The 16,652-nt window shown below is 41.8% G+C and overlaps 1 protein-coding gene across 1 annotated transcript; it reads right to left on the reverse strand.

Moving 5' to 3' along the window:
• Positions 1-11,849: 11,849 nt before the first annotated feature.
• Positions 11,850-16,336, reverse strand: LOC134826855 (uncharacterized). Its single transcript, XM_063839359.1, has 5 exons — positions 15,466-16,336; positions 13,499-13,750; positions 13,216-13,407; positions 12,650-12,973; positions 11,850-12,346 (listed from the first exon to the last, which is right to left on the reverse strand). The coding sequence occupies exons 1-5, from the start codon at positions 16,334-16,336 to the stop codon at positions 11,850-11,852; spliced, it is 2,136 nt and encodes a 711-aa protein (XP_063695429.1).
• Between the last annotated feature and the right edge of the window lie 316 nt (positions 16,337-16,652).

Here is a 16,652-nt window from a genome sequence, read left to right on the forward strand (position 1 = left end):
TGATGTTAAAAGCATCATAATATTATGATACAGTTTTACAGTTTTTTGTTACGTGTTGATAATCTAGCTCTTATCTCTATTTTATCGCTACATAACAACTGCCATTTTGCTGGTACTGTGTTTTTTACTTTATACAAGTACAAGTAAACGATGGAGGAAATGGATACTCTTTAAAGATTGTCAGTTTATTCTACCTACATTACTGAAGAGTATGAGGTCTATAACGGTTGGATCACTGAACTCGCGGAAGCTACGAACTGTTAGTGACAATAAATCTGAGTTTTCAGTGAAGTCAGTTTCAGTAAAACATTTGTAATTTGTATTCTGCGTATCAGACTACCGATAATCATGTAAGTACGTTTCTTGATAACAAGAAAGATATGGAGAGTTGAAGAGCGATCTTATCCGATCGCAAAGTACTGTTATCAAGCTGCAGGCTGAACTTCTGGAAACTAAATCGAAGCAGTTGGAATCCGTGCACTCCACCGTCAAGAACCGCCGTTCAAGACACTGTCCAAGCTGAGTTGAAGTCATACAGTCAAGCTGTGACTAAAAATGCACCTGTGCTTGCAGAAGAGGAGTTTAAAAAAGGGGTGTACAGAATGCCTGTATCGAAGAGGAACGCAGTAGGAATGTGCTCATATTTGGTTTGAAGGAGACTGATGAAGAGGAACTGTGCAATAAAGTTACCGTGATTTTTCAGCAGATTGAAGAAAAACCACGTTTTGAAGCTATCTGGGTTGGGAGAAAATCAGCCAACAAGACGAGACCAGTCAAAGTTTTCGCTAGGTAATTCTAGACTTAACCGTTCATCAGATATTAGTAAATGCCAAAAAGCTGAGACTGTGTGAAGATCATAAGACTGTTTTTCATCTCTCCAGATCGATCACCTGAAGATCGAGCTATCCATCATCGGTTGGTCTTGGAAATGAAACAGATAGCCAAAGCAGGCATGGCTCCACCGTGTAGGTTCGGGTCACAGGAGGGGCTAAGTGCAAAGAAACTGCTGCTCACTGCTGCTCACTGCTGCTCAGTGCAAAGAAACTGCTGCACACTGCTGACTCACTGGATGCTCACTGCTGCTCACTGCTACTAACTGCTACTAACTGCTGCTCACTGCTGCTGTCAGTGAGCAGCAGTGAGCAGCAGTGAGCAGCAGTGAGCAGCAGTGAGCAGCAGTGAGCAGCAGTTAGCAGCAGTTAGCAGCAGTTATATGCGTGTCTTTACTGCACAACGCACGCCGCGCGCAACTGCTACTCACTGCTGCTCACTGCTGCTCACTGCTGCTATGGGAACGCGCGCGACAGCAGCAGTGAGCAGCAGTGAGCAGCCGTGAGCAGCAGTGAGCAGCAGTGAGCAGCAGTTAGTAGCAGTGAGCAGGCAGTGAGCAGCAGTTAGCAGTAGTTTCTTTGCACTTAGCCCCTCCTGTGGGGTGGGTGCGCACCCACCCAAAGGATGTTGCAACCCACCCAAACGATTTGAAAATCTTCACACAAAAATTGTCAAATTTTGTATAAACTAAGGGTCAATTGACTTCTGTAATCAATTGAGACTGTTTTGGAGATATTAAAATACCGTTAGGAGAGTAAAATTCCAAAATTAGGGGGGGGGGGGGGCTTCACAACCCCCCCCCCCCCCCCCCCCCCCCCCCGTGCGCCAAGCTGCACCCCACCCAAAGATTTTGAGCTGGAGTCATGCCTGAGCCAAAGAAGACACAAAAAAACATTATTATATCAGAAGTGGTAATATTTGTAGTGAGGACAAGATGTTAGAGAGTGATACATAATAATGAGTGACATACGTCCCATAAGTATCTCATGGAAGGACAAAGTCAGCAATATAACTTTGTATGGTAGTCTACCAAGGCTGTCAAACAAGTTACGAAGCAGGAGACTAAAAATGGCAGGACACTGCATCAGACATCCTGAGCTACTTGCCAGTGATTTAGTCTTATGGAAACCTATGCATGGTAGAGCACAGCAAGGCCGACCAAGACAAAGCTACTTGTCTATGTTACTGAAGCAAATTGGGACAAACTCAAAAGAGGAACTGTGAACCCTGATGCGGGACAGGGATATATGGAGGGGGTTATCTGGCGTAGATCGGACTTAGTTCCGACAAAGTAGTAGTATTTCATTTCATTTCATTAATAACCTGCATCGTTTAAAAGTTGATTGATGAAGTTTCAATAAACAGGGCGTCGTTCAACTCCACTCATTTCGTTCCAAGCTGGAATGTAGTATTGTTTAGTATAGGTTTGTTCATGTACCTCTCATCATCAAAAGGTTTCAACTTATACAGCATCGATAACATCATCTAAAAAAAGCTGTTTGAACAGCTTAAGATTCAGTTAAAATTACATTATTCAGATACAGTTTGCGAAATGAAACATTGTCAGCCTGTATTTAATTAATTATAATAATTATGGTAATTTAGCTAAAAATCAAACCATTTGAGTTTTCATTGTTATCAAAATAATGTCGATCTAAATTCTTCTTAATCTGCATGGCTGTGAGCGGATCGAAGTCTTTTAACAAACCACGCAAGCTTCTTTCATCAGGAAGATTCTTGAAGTGATCCGCATGTACACAGAGAACTGTCTTAGCTAGTTCTGGGTCCATAAACATGTCACCTTCTTTCTAATGGTGATTGTCAAGTTTGTTCAGCAACATAATTCAGAATTACAGAAATTATTTGAATCTACTAGAGATGAAATGGCTTAAATAACTTGGCAATAGATGTAACTAAACAATACATATTGTAGTATGACTACTTCTTTGAAACAATCAAAGAACGGGGGAGCTAAGGGAATGATTGCTCAAAACGAATGATATCTTCATGAATTCAATGCAGCATCTATACATTTATTCGAAATTAGTGATGGCTGAGGGGGTTTAAGTCAGGCATTCCTGCCATTTACTCTACTACTATTTATAAATTCAAAATCATGTTAAGAAGATAGCAGCAACTAATCTATATTATTTACCGTGCTCTATTTTATGTGTAAATTAGTGATGGCTGAGGGGGTTTAAGTCAGGCATTCCTCACATTTACTCTACTACTATTTATAAATTCAAAATCATGTTAAGAAGATAGCAGCAACTAATCTATATTATTTACCGTGCTCTATTTTATGTGTACTGAAGAGTGCCTTTACAATATTCCACTTTGTCGTGTAGATTTCCTCCATATCCAACAGGCAACACTGAATGAGTGATGGATGAGGGGGTTTAAGTCAGGTGTTCCTGACATGTATTCAAAATTGCATTGAGAAGATAGCAGTAACTAATCTATATTATTTACAGTGCTCTATTTATGTACTGAAGGGTACCTTTACAATATTTCAGTTTGTGGTAGGGGTCCTCCACATCCAACAGGTAACACGGAATGAGTGATGGATGAGGGGGTTTAAGTCAGGCATTCTTGTCAAAAGATCTTCAATTAATCTTGTAAGGGTACCACACAGTAGACATTATATTGTTGATTGTGAACCAAAAGTTTATTCATACCCACAATCGATAAATTATAAATCCAAATAGTCATATAAGCAATGCAATACTAAATTTGTGAAATTGTATTAACAAAAGGTAATCAGTCAAGTAAAGGTATCTCAACAATGTAACATTGAAGTATTAGAAATGGCACTCTACTATTATAAAACACTTTACTGTACTGTATTAAACAATATTAAATGAAATTAAGCCAGAGAAGGCATGAACTTCAGAAAAGGACAAAACACTAACGGTACAAAAACTTAAATGAGTTTCAGGGAAGGGTTACTAAAATTTTACGGTAGCGCTCGATTTTATTCAAAAATTTTCAAAGTGCTCAGCACCACGAAAAATATAATTTTTTCTTCCGTTTTCAAAACTTGTTTTGACGCTGAAAAACTATCAAATAGTATTGTTGAACAGTATTAAAACACTTTGTGGGCAAAAATATTTCATTATGGATGTATAAAGAGCCGAAAAAATTTAGCGCGCAAAAAAACATTTTTTTTGGGAGGTTTTTTAAAATTTTGACCGGGTAAACTCTTAGGTGTGCTTATTATATTGGTATTAGCTAGTGCGGCAAATAAAAATGTACAAGAAACCAAAATATCTAAGCTTTTTCATTGAATTAACCTGTCGAAATTTCTAAAAAACCTCAAAAAATGGCCATTTTTGGGGCCAAAAAACGGTTTTTTTCAAAATAAAACCAGGTAACCCCCATTTTAAAACACTTCTAACCACTTTTAATCGATTCTACGGTCAAAAATACGTCTTTTAAGATGGGTCTGGTGATTTTAGTGTATCGAGCAGACAAAGCCCGTAAGAGCCTCTACTAACAGGCTGAGCGCGGCCCAGTAATTTTCACCTAACCATGTGCTTTCGCGCCACTTTGGGCGCGCTTGTTTCACAAGTCAAGAAAAGCACCTATCCACGAACCCCAATGGGAAGGTTCGTGCGCGCGCGCAGTGCTGACAACAGCGTCTATGTATCGCAGGTAGTCTTGGCACTTCTCCCTCCACTATGCAGTAACCACTTTTCAGGTACTTATTATAGTGCACAGTGACAGTGTATAGGGGTTAATTAGGTATGAACTACAGTACAGCTCAACAGCTGTACTTACACCTACATTCACAAGCATGCAAGCTCACCTGGTCCAATGAGCGGGAAACGGAGTAAAAGGTCTGGTGACGTCATAGTCACGTGACCTCATAGGCTCATAATCACGTGACCTCAGACCCAATCAATGATCAATTAGGTTCGGGCATGGTCAGCCCCCTGTCACCTGATCTTGAGGTGACGTACGACACCTCGTTTACGCAATCAATGTCTGAAAGGCTACACACGTCGCATATGATCGAGGACAAAAGCGCGAGAAATTTTGGCACCACTGTAGAGTGGTGCCAAAATCGTTGGGTGGGTTGATGGCTATAGAGCCCTTTTTACCGCCGTGAGGCGGGTGCGCGCTACTGCAAGCGCAAGGGCTCTGGATAGAGCAACAGTAATTCAATATGGTGAACCTTTATCGTCCTGACGATACAGGGGAGCCACGCACTATTGACCATTGTTAATGATCTGGCCCGGCGCGCGCTACTTCGTAGCACTTGCCATCGAGAAGAAAACGGCGCGCGCTACTTCGAAGAAATTTAGACGAGTAACATCCGTCAACACGTACTTTTGCGTGGCGGGTCATACGACGTATGACAAGGGGTCCCCAGGTAAATTAAATTTATCACAGCAAGTTTTGCAAACATTTTTTGCCGGCGCATAGGATTTTCAGACGTCGACAGTCATGAAACAAATATTTGACAATTATTGCCCGTTACACAAGCAATTTTCTTTTTATCTGTAATCTGTGAGAGAAGCAACTGTGCCGCCTTTAGCGGTCGCGCGCTATTGCAAGCGAGAGGGCCGGCTTTGGTTACAGGTTAGAACTAAAAATAACGTAGCTTGACGCGACGGGTGATACTCGTTTAAATTTATTCGAAGTATCTATAGTGCGCGCCGCTTTTTTATTAAAATATTATGACCCGAGGCAAGAGCTACAAAGTAGCGTGTGCGCTGGGTCAGTTCATTAACAATGGACAATACAAAATATAAAAAACAATAACATAGGAAGTTTTAGTCAGTTTTAGTTAAAGTATAGCCTTGTACGCACGCCGCGCTCTACTATATACATAGTTGTGGACACAACAAGAAAATTGAAAATAATCTTGTGCGAGGGTAAGGACCCAGATGTCGTTTCTAACCCAAATAAACTTTAAGGAGGCTTCTCATCAGTAGCCGCACCTCCGTACTCGGTTTCTGAACTGGAATTCTATGGGCTTCCAGACGGCCAGACCGAGTATTACCATCCCATCCTTCTAGAGTTCATCACAAGTAGCACCCACCTTGAAGATCTTTGACACCCAGACACACCCCATTGGCGAACAAACTTTGGATATAATCTTACATGCTCCCGAAGGAATCCCTGGTTTATGGTCTTTCTCATCGTCACCAGCACTTTCACTAGGTCACCAGCTCTTTCACTGAAGTCATCAGCCCTTTCACTGAAGTCATCAGATGTGACTCTGATCAACGGTATAGTTGTGGACACAACAAGAAAATTGAAAATAATCTTGTGCGAGGGTAAGGACCCAGATGTCGTTTCTAACCCAAATAAACTTTAAGGAGGCTTCTCATCAGTAGCCGCACCTCCGTACTCGGTTTCTGAACTGGAATTCTATGGGCTTCCAGACGGCCAGACCGAGTATTACCATCCCATCCTTCTAGAGTTCATCACAAGTAGCACCCACCTTGAAGATCTTTGACACCCAGACACACCCCATTGGCGAACAAACTTTGGATATAATCTTACATGCTCCCGAAGGAATCCCTGGTTTATGGTCTTTCTCATCGTCACCAGCACTTTCACTAGGTCACCAGCTCTTTCACTGAAGTCATCAGCCCTTTCACTGAAGTCATCAGATGTGACTCTGATCAACGGTATAGTTGTGGACACAACAAGAAAATTGAAAATAATCTTGTGCGAGGGTAAGGACCCAGATGTCGTTTCTAACCCAAATAAACTTTAAGGAGGCTTCTCATCAGTAGCCGCACCTCCGTACTCGGTTTCTGAACTGGAATTCTATGGGCTTCCAGACGGCCAGACCGAGTATTACCATCCCATCCTTCTAGAGTTCATCACAAGTAGCACCCACCTTGAAGATCTTTGACACCCAGACACACCCCATTGGCGAACAAACTTTGGATATAATCTTACATGCTCCCGAAGGAATCCCTGGTTTATGGTCTTTCTCATCGTCACCAGCACTTTCACTAGGTCACCAGCTCTTTCACTGAAGTCATCAGCCCTTTCACTGAAGTCATCAGATGTGACTCTGATCAACGGTATAGTTGTGGACACAACAAGAAAATTGAAAATAATCTTGTGCGAGGGTAAGGACCCAGATGTCGTTTCTAACCCAAATAAACTTTAAGGAGGCTTCTCATCAGTAGCCGCACCTCCGTACTCGGTTTCTGAACTGGAATTCTATGGGCTTCCAGACGGCCAGACCGAGTATTACCATCCCATCCTTCTAGAGTTCATCACAAGTAGCACCCACCTTGAAGATCTTTGACACCCAGACACACCCCATTGGCGAACAAACTTTGGATATAATCTTACATGCTCCCGAAGGAATCCCTGGTTTATGGTCTTTCTCATCGTCACCAGCACTTTCACTAGGTCACCAGCTCTTTCACTGAAGTCATCAGCCCTTTCACTGAAGTCATCAGATGTGACTCTGATCAACGGTATAGTTGTGGACACAACAAGAAAATTGAAAATAATCTTGTGCGAGGGTAAGGACCCAGATGTCGTTTCTAACCCAAATAAACTTTAAGGAGGCTTCTCATCAGTAGCCGCACCTCCGTACTCGGTTTCTGAACTGGAATTCTATGGGCTTCCAGACGGCCAGACCGAGTATTACCATCCCATCCTTCTAGAGTTCATCACAAGTAGCACCCACCTTGAAGATCTTTGACACCCAGACACACCCCATTGGCGAACAAACTTTGGATATAATCTTACATGCTCCCGAAGGAATCCCTGGTTTATGGTCTTTCTCATCGTCACCAGCACTTTCACTAGGTCACCAGCTCTTTCACTGAAGTCATCAGCCCTTTCACTGAAGTCATCAGATGTGACTCTGATCAACGGTATAGTTGTGGACACAACAAGAAAATTGAAAATAATCTTGTGCGAGGGTAAGGACCCAGATGTCGTTTCTAACCCAAATAAACTTTAAGGAGGCTTCTCATCAGTAGCCGCACCTCCGTACTCGGTTTCTGAACTGGAATTCTATGGGCTTCCAGACGGCCAGACCGAGTATTACCATCCCATCCTTCTAGAGTTCATCACAAGTAGCACCCACCTTGAAGATCTTTGACACCCAGACACACCCCATTGGCGAACAAACTTTGGATATAATCTTACATGCTCCCGAAGGAATCCCTGGTTTATGGTCTTTCTCATCGTCACCAGCACTTTCACTAGGTCACCAGCTCTTTCACTGAAGTCATCAGCCCTTTCACTGAAGTCATCAGATGTGACTCTGATCAACGGTATAGTTGTGGACACAACAAGAAAATTGAAAATAATCTTGTGCGAGGGTAAGGACCCAGATGTCGTTTCTAACCCAAATAAACTTTAAGGAGGCTTCTCATCAGTAGCCGCACCTCCGTACTCGGTTTCTGAACTGGAATTCTATGGGCTTCCAGACGGCCAGACCGAGTATTACCATCCCATCCTTCTAGAGTTCATCACAAGTAGCACCCACCTTGAAGATCTTTGACACCCAGACACACCCCATTGGCGAACAAACTTTGGATATAATCTTACATGCTCCCGAAGGAATCCCTGGTTTATGGTCTTTCTCATCGTCACCAGCACTTTCACTAGGTCACCAGCTCTTTCACTGAAGTCATCAGCCCTTTCACTGAAGTCATCAGATGTGACTCTGATCAACGGTATAGTTGTGGACACAACAAGAAAATTGAAAATAATCTTGTGCGAGGGTAAGGACCCAGATGTCGTTTCTAACCCAAATAAACTTTAAGGAGGCTTCTCATCAGTAGCCGCACCTCCGTACTCGGTTTCTGAACTGGAATTCTATGGGCTTCCAGACGGCCAGACCGAGTATTACCATCCCATCCTTCTAGAGTTCATCACAAGTAGCACCCACCTTGAAGATCTTTGACACCCAGACACACCCCATTGGCGAACAAACTTTGGATATAATCTTACATGCTCCCGAAGGAATCCCTGGTTTATGGTCTTTCTCATCGTCACCAGCACTTTCACTAGGTCAATAATACAACGACAATTAAATAACTAGTTGTAGGTTTACAACATACCAGGCCGGCCGGACGCGCGCCGAGTTGGACTCGTCGACGGTCCTTCCAATATATGGAACAAATATTTTACGAGTATCACCCATTAAATAACTAGCACACATATTGCGGTCGATCGGAGGACGTACAAGAAAGATTTAAAAAAAAAAATTTTCCGCAATTTTTGATTTCCAGCATTTTCATTTGGTTTTATTAATTAGTGTAGGGCCGGAATTTTTTACATAATACGTAATCACTTTTTAAACCATTTTTTCCTCCACTGTTATACTTGGCGGCCCACTCAGCTTCATAGTCCTTACTCGGTCGCGCTCAGCCTGTCATTCCGCCTTATCACTTATCTCTATAGATTATTCGAAACCCTAACCCTTTTATAATCTGACCTTAAACCTAACCCTATACCCAATCCCTTAATAACAAAAGGATATAATGCCGAAACCCTAATGTAACCCTGCCTAACGTCAACGAGAAATTTCGTATCACGTTGCGACCCCCACGGTCGTTTCACTACAGGGGGAGCCTTACTGGTCCGCGCTCAGCCTGTCATTCCGCCAAATCTTTATTCGTTAATGAACATAACAGCCTGGGGTCATCAGGTAAGGGGAGCCGCGCACTTCGTGCGCGGCGGGTCATACAACGTATGACAAGAAAAATTATAGTTATACCAACTTTCTTATATGGTTCTTATATGGTTATAATTATATATCACGTGATCAATTAAGAAGTTGTTCGCCGATATCTTGCCAGGGGAGTTTTTTAACCCTATGTTAAAATACATTGATTCAAATTGGTTTATGTAGCGCAATGCACTTCTGGGCCGCGCCGCGCATCTTCTCTTGACCATTGTAAATGATTTGGCCCGGCGCGCACTACTTCGTAGCACTTGCCGTCGGGCCAGACCATAGAAAAACGTAGAGTTTTACTCCACATTTTCACATAGCCATGTGCCTACGCGTACTGCGTGACGCGCTTGCTACGTGACGCGCTTGTTACTGCAAGCGAGAGGGCTCTGGTTAGAGCAACTCCACATTTATGGAGTAAATCAGACATTGGCTGCGCCCTATGTCACGTGACGTACGCGCGCAACCAATTACAAGGCCAGAATTTGATCACGCTTGTAGGTTTACAACCTAACAGGACGCGCGCCGAGTTGGACTCGTCGACGAACAGATATTTTACTAGTATCACCCGTTAAGATCACGCTCAAAGTGAGAAGAAAGCGGCGCGCGCTACTTCGAAGAAATTTAGACGAGTAACATCAGTCAAATCTTCTTGCAACCACATATGCAGATTGGCGAGATGCGAAGGATTGACATCGTGAATCAAAATTGGTTTCAACTGTCGGGCGCTATACTGATACAAAAATCTAATGTAGAGTGCTCAGGAAACCTTTCTGGCTGGGGTCTATTTCCGAAAGTAAAAGAGATATAGAGACTTTGCTCCCGGTTTTTTCAAAATGTTCGTCTCGTAAATTTTAAGTTAGCTCCCCAGTCAGCACAATTTGGGAAAACATAGATTTTGAGTTATCCAGAAAAGTCTTATTTATATTTTGGGCCAAATAAAAGTGGGTATGTAAGTAATACAAGTATTTTAATTCAGTGTATTTTGTACGCTGATTCCGAATCACACTGAGTATGACGTATGTGCTATGATTATTTTTGTCACGTGACAGGCTAGTAAAACTAAAACTTTGGTTGGAGCGAGTTACTAATACTGTGAAAGATAAAAAATCGTAGGTACAAATATAACGCAACTTTCCAGCGATCTGTCCACTGCTTAGTAATGACGTAACGAGAGGCAGGGTCGGTTAAATCAGTTCAACCAGGGATGTATGGCAGCCTATCTTCGTACGACAGAAAATAAAAGGCTTCCAGATCACAGATCGGTACAGCAAAATAACGAAAATGGTTACTGACCCTATCCGGCTGTCAAGGTCACTGATTGCTGATGCCGACTTTGCTGACGACCTTGCTCTTATGACAGATAGTGTTGCGGAGGCACAAGATTTCCTCAGGAGTCTGGAACTGGCCGCCAACTCAGTTGGACTTCACCTCAACGAGGGAAAACTAAGTACATGGGAATCAACATAAGAGATGATGATAACCCGTCTCTGGTTGCTGGGAGCTGGAAGACCATTAAGAAAGTCGATGACTTTGTATACTTGGGTAGTAGAATGAAGAGTTCAGAGAAGGACTTCGAAGTGAGGAAAACTAAGGTATGGGGAGCGTGTCACCAGATGAAGTTTGTATGGAAGTCGGATATGCGTAGAGATCTCAAGATACGACTGTTCCTGGCTACAGTTGAGTCCATTTTATTGTATGGCTCTGAAACATGGACTGTCAGCCAGACCGTCGCAAAACGTATTGATGGATGTTATACGAGAATGCTGAGGATGGCACTTAACATAGACTGGAAAACGCGGCAGACTAACGCCAAGGTATATGGACACCTCATCAGAGCATCTGATAAGATAGCTGAACGGAGGATGAGACTTGCAGGTCATCTAGCCAGACATGAAGAACTTCTGAGTCATCAACTTCTCTTCTGGGAACCCCTTCAAGGACATCGTCGTAGGGGATCGAAGACCACACCTCACATATATTGACATGTGGCTTGACGACAGCAAGGAGATTAACAAACTCATGCTGGATAGACAGTTTTGGAAAAAAAAACTATCTCTGTTCGGACGTTGAAGCCGCCCTAAGTCGAAGAGTAAGTCGAGTTACCTTTTTGTTTGTTTATGATACAGTTTTTTTGGCATCACTTTTAAAAATACCTAAAAGTAAAACGTAGTGTAAAACGTTCAATTTCTCCTCAAGTATAAGTAGAAATTCTGAAATTGTCAACAATCAGAAAATATCTTTGAGTACTCCAACAGTTACTTCTTTTCTGGAACATCAGCTCCTGAAAAAGGTTGATCACTGACGATGAAAGTCTTGACATCAATAATTGTCAAATTTACCCAAATCCCTACGCAAATTTGGCCTTGATGTTTTTTATCTTAAAGGGGTTACCTATGTAATATGAGTCAGATGCTGTATGGGTAATTGGTAAATAGATTGTGTTTGCTTCTCGTCCGTAATATGTAGCCCATGTGGTACTATATTCTGGATTGTCGCATATCTCCGAGGACGCAGCCACTTCTAAAACCATTTTCCCATTGCAGTATACTTTTATTGTTTTGCCACGCTTACTGATCATCCAGGTCCTTTGTTGGTCTGCAGGCAAACTTACTGGGAAACTGGTGTAGTAACGCATACACTCCCCTAGCAGGTACTTAACCGAGTAGGTGGATACAAACCAGATATAGAATGATCCAGCCTGGTATAGGTCTGTATCATAAAACCATATCTTAATGTTTTGTCTATTTCCTAAAAAACTAATCGAAGTTGTCATATGCAGATACGAAGTCTCCAAGTTAGCATCGAGGAATCTTTCTCGTATCACGGGATTCCAGGTATCATGCTCTGAAATATAGATTATTAATAAGAAGTGAACTTTCAGATATCTCACAAAAAGTTAGACTTTAAATCCTTGTCTTGGATGTAAAATGTAAGAGAGTCAGTAATTATTCATTCAATTTTATTTTTGAACGAGCAGTTCATTTGTGATGAAATTAAATCTGGTAGTGTAAATAGTCCAATAAGAAGCCCAATACTTTCTTAATAAGACTGGAATTATATATTTCATACGAACCAGTAAATGTCTTATTTTGTACAGAATCCTATAATCTAATTTTTATACAAGCAGAATTTCAGCAATCAACTCACCAATTCCCTGGCACTGAAGAAATACATCTTTACTGTGATCACAGTTGTGAGACCATGAATAAGAGCATGAACTCCATTCACCACTGTTACAAAACACATCATCCATAGCAATGGTTCGATCATCTTGCATTTTCCATTTGTCAGTAGAAGTCCAACTTATTTGACCACTGTACCCCATCCCACGACAAATAGCATTGGCAGAGTTGTTGCTGAAATCGTCGTTACAAACTGTTCCCTCATTGACTATCAGTAATCCTCGTACTCCCACACCAACGTCTCTACCTTTCCAATCTATCAGACTAAAATCTGCATCAGGTGTCGTTACTGAAAGTGTTACAAATCTTGTTACATAATACTTCAAGTTTGCCATTACGGCTACCAGATCGATACAGCAATATAACGAATATACTTGATTGGTATAACTCTTCCTACTTATAGCCATCTCCGTACAACATACAAATTTTCAATTGTGTATCACTATGATTCTTCAGAAATATTTGTAAAAACGTCTACTTGTGGGAGTACCTATAACTGTTTATCCATACTAACAGTTTACTTCTACTTACATGAACACTTTGGCTCAGTCACAAAATAGAATTGCGTATATTGATGACATGTGATTTCAGTGTCCCCAAATTGATGGTATCCATCCTCACATCGGAGAATAACCTTTGTTCCATTGAGTACTGGAAAGTCACTGCTTGCCACAATGTTGCTCCATTTAGCATCTAGTCCAGTGCATTTTGGAACATCAGTTCCTGAACAAGTTTTGATCAATGAAAGTCTTGACATCAATAATTGTCATATTTGCTCGAATCTCTATATAAATTTGACCTTCATGTTTTTTACCTATGTAATATGAGTCTGAAGCTGTGTGGGTAATTGGGAAGTAGATTGCGTTTGCTTCTCGTCCGTAATATGTAGCCCATGTGGTACTATATGCTGGATTGTCGCATATTTTTGAGGATGCAGCGACTTCCAAAACCATTTTCCCATTGCAGTATACTTTTGTCGTTTTGCCACGCTTACTGATCATCCAGGTCTTTTCTGGGTCTGCTGGCAATCTTACTGGGAAACTGGTGTAGTAACGCATACACTCCCCTAGCAGGTACTTAACCGAGTAGGTGGATACAAACCAGATATAGAATGATCCAGCCTGGTATAGGTCTGTATCATAAAACCATATCTTAATGTTTTGTCTATTTCCCACAGAACTACTAGAATTAGTTTTCATATGCAGATACACAGTCTCCAAGTTAGCACTGAGGAATCTTTCTCGTATCACGGGATTCCAGGTATCATACTCTGAAATATAGATTATTAATAAATTTCAAAGCACTCACAGAAAGTAATAGTAATCTTTGTAGCGACCTAAATTATTGAAAGGAAAGGATAGTCAATAAAGTTTCAAATTGTATATATATATATACAATTTGAAACTATATATATATATATATATACTTAAATATTATAAGCATATAGATGAACCGTGCCAGATATTTTATAAATTTCTTATTCCTACAGAATCCACTAATCTAATTTTCGAAATAGTAAAATTTCAGTAATCAACTCACCAACCCCCTCGCATTGAAGAAATACATCTTTACTGTGATCACAGTTGTGAGACCATGAATACGAACATGAGCTCCATTCACCAGTGTTACAAGACACATCATCCATAACAATACTACTACTACTACTATGTCGGAGCTAAGTCCGATCTACGCCAGAAAACCCCCTCCATATATCCCTGTCCCGCATCAGGGTTCGCAGTTCCTCTTTAGAGTTTGTCCCAACTTCCTTCAGTAACATAGACAAGTAGCTTTGTCTTGGTCGGCCTTGCTGTGCTCTACCGTGCGTAGGTTCCCATAAGACTAAATCACTGGCAAGTAGCTCAGGATGTCGGATGCAGTGTCCCGCCATTTTTAATCTCCTGCTTCGTAACTTGTTTGACAGCCTTGGGAGGCTACCATACAAAGTTATATTGCTGACCTTGTCCTTCCATGAGATACCCAGCACCATACGCAACATCTTTGTGTATGTCCCGTCCAAACTTTTCTCTTGAGCCTTTGTCAGTGTCCAGGTTTCTGATCCGTAGAGCAGTACTGATTCACAAGCCGCTATGAACAATCTAATCTTTAGGCTCTTTGAGAGTTTGGATTTCCAGATATCCTTCAGTCTATGTAGGGCACCCCACGCTTTTCCCTTTCTAACCCTTATCTCCCTATCTGTGCTCTCAATCCAGGAGCCTAAGTAGATGAAATCATCTACATTTTCTATGGCTTCCCCGGATCGACTTTGTAGGTCGCTTGATCGATCCTCCATATTCAGTGTCATGACCTTGGTCTTGCCTTCGTTTATGTGTAGTCCCACGCTTGCTGCCGCCGATTCTACTCTGAGCAGGAACTCGTTAGCCTTGTCCATGTCCTCAGATATAAGTGCTATATCATCTGCAAAGTCCACATCGGTGATGATCTTGGGCCCCACTCTTCTGCTTTTTCTACGTTCGAGGGTGAGTCCAAGTCGCTCCGCATCATCGCCTATGGCTTGCCTCATACAGTAGTCGATGACTATTGCAAAGAGGTAAGGTGCTAAGGTATCACCCTGTAACACACCTGCAAGTATCTCGAACAATTCAGTTTCTCCGTCTGGAGTTAGGACTTTGGCCATTGTCTTCTCGTACATGAGCCGTATAAGCTGCACGATTTTGACTGGAATGCCGTAAGCTTCTAGAATCTTTAGCATTTTCCCACGATGTACACTGTCGAAAGCCTTCTTAAAGTCTATAAATGTCAGAACAGCTGGCAGTTTCCGACTCTTGACACCCTCTATAAGACGTCTCAGTACCAATATCTGTTGAGTTGTTGACCTTCCTGGTCTGAATCCATTCTGGTTTCTACGCAGAATTGTCTCGATTTCTGGCTTCAACCGGTTTAGAACCATCTTGTTTAGAGACTTGGCAACTAGGGATGACAAGCTTATTCCCCGATAGTTCATTGGTTCGCTAAGGTCGCCCTTCTTTGGAATTGGTATGATGTTGGCAGTTGACCATTGGTCTGGTTTCTCACCTTTCAATAGAGCATTGTTACAGAAGTCTAAGACAATTTGATCAAGGTCGCATCGTTTTAAGACTTCTGGGGCTATGTTGTCGTCACCCCATGCTTTCCCTTCCTTTATGCTGGACTTTGCTTTCCTGTACTCATCCAACGTAAACGGTTCTGTTCCGATATTCAGAGGTGGGTGGACTGGATCAATATCCTCTTCCGCGTTCTCTACCGTCGGTGGTGAGCCGAGAAGAGTAGCAAAATAGTCCTTCCATTTCTGAACCCTTTCCGTTGGTGAGTTTCCCTTGATTTTGCCAGTATATGATGGAGCTTTACCTGTGATCTTGTTGATCATGGTCCAGCTTTTAGCATGTCTGCCCTGCCAACTTGCTTCCTCCATAACAATGGGTCGGTCATCTTGCATTTTCCATCTATTAGCTGAAGTCCAACTAATTTGACCACTGTACCCCATCCTACGACAAATAGCATTGGCAGAGTTGTTGCTGAAATCGTCGTTACAAACTGTTCCCTCATTGACTATCAGTAATCCTCGTACTCCCACACCAACGTCTCTACCTTTCCAATCTATCAGACTAAAATCTGCATCAGGTGTTGTTATTGAATGTGTTACAAATCCTGACATAATACTTTAAGTCCTGCAACTGTAACGTTTACATTAATCAATGTTACTCACGCTGCTGTTACCTTAATAATTTTTGTCATAATCCGATTAAAAAACATAATAAATGATTAAAATATTGATTTTAATGCTTGATAACCCCTCCACTTGTACAATGCCACTTTTAATCCTCTGTGGCCATTTTCTAAGTGCAAATCACAAAACATCACTGAACAACAATCCACTGGACTAAAAACCACCGTACAATAACTTTGAAGGACAACACATCACAATGGGGTACTATGATTCTCAGACCATGGATTCTGTGCATTCATAGAGC

Source organism: Bolinopsis microptera, chromosome 2 (assembly GCF_026151205.1).
Source record: "Bolinopsis microptera isolate Bmic1 chromosome 2, MBARI_Bmic_1.0, whole genome shotgun sequence".
In the NCBI taxonomy this organism is placed as follows: domain Eukaryota; kingdom Metazoa; phylum Ctenophora; class Tentaculata; order Lobata; family Bolinopsidae; genus Bolinopsis; species Bolinopsis microptera.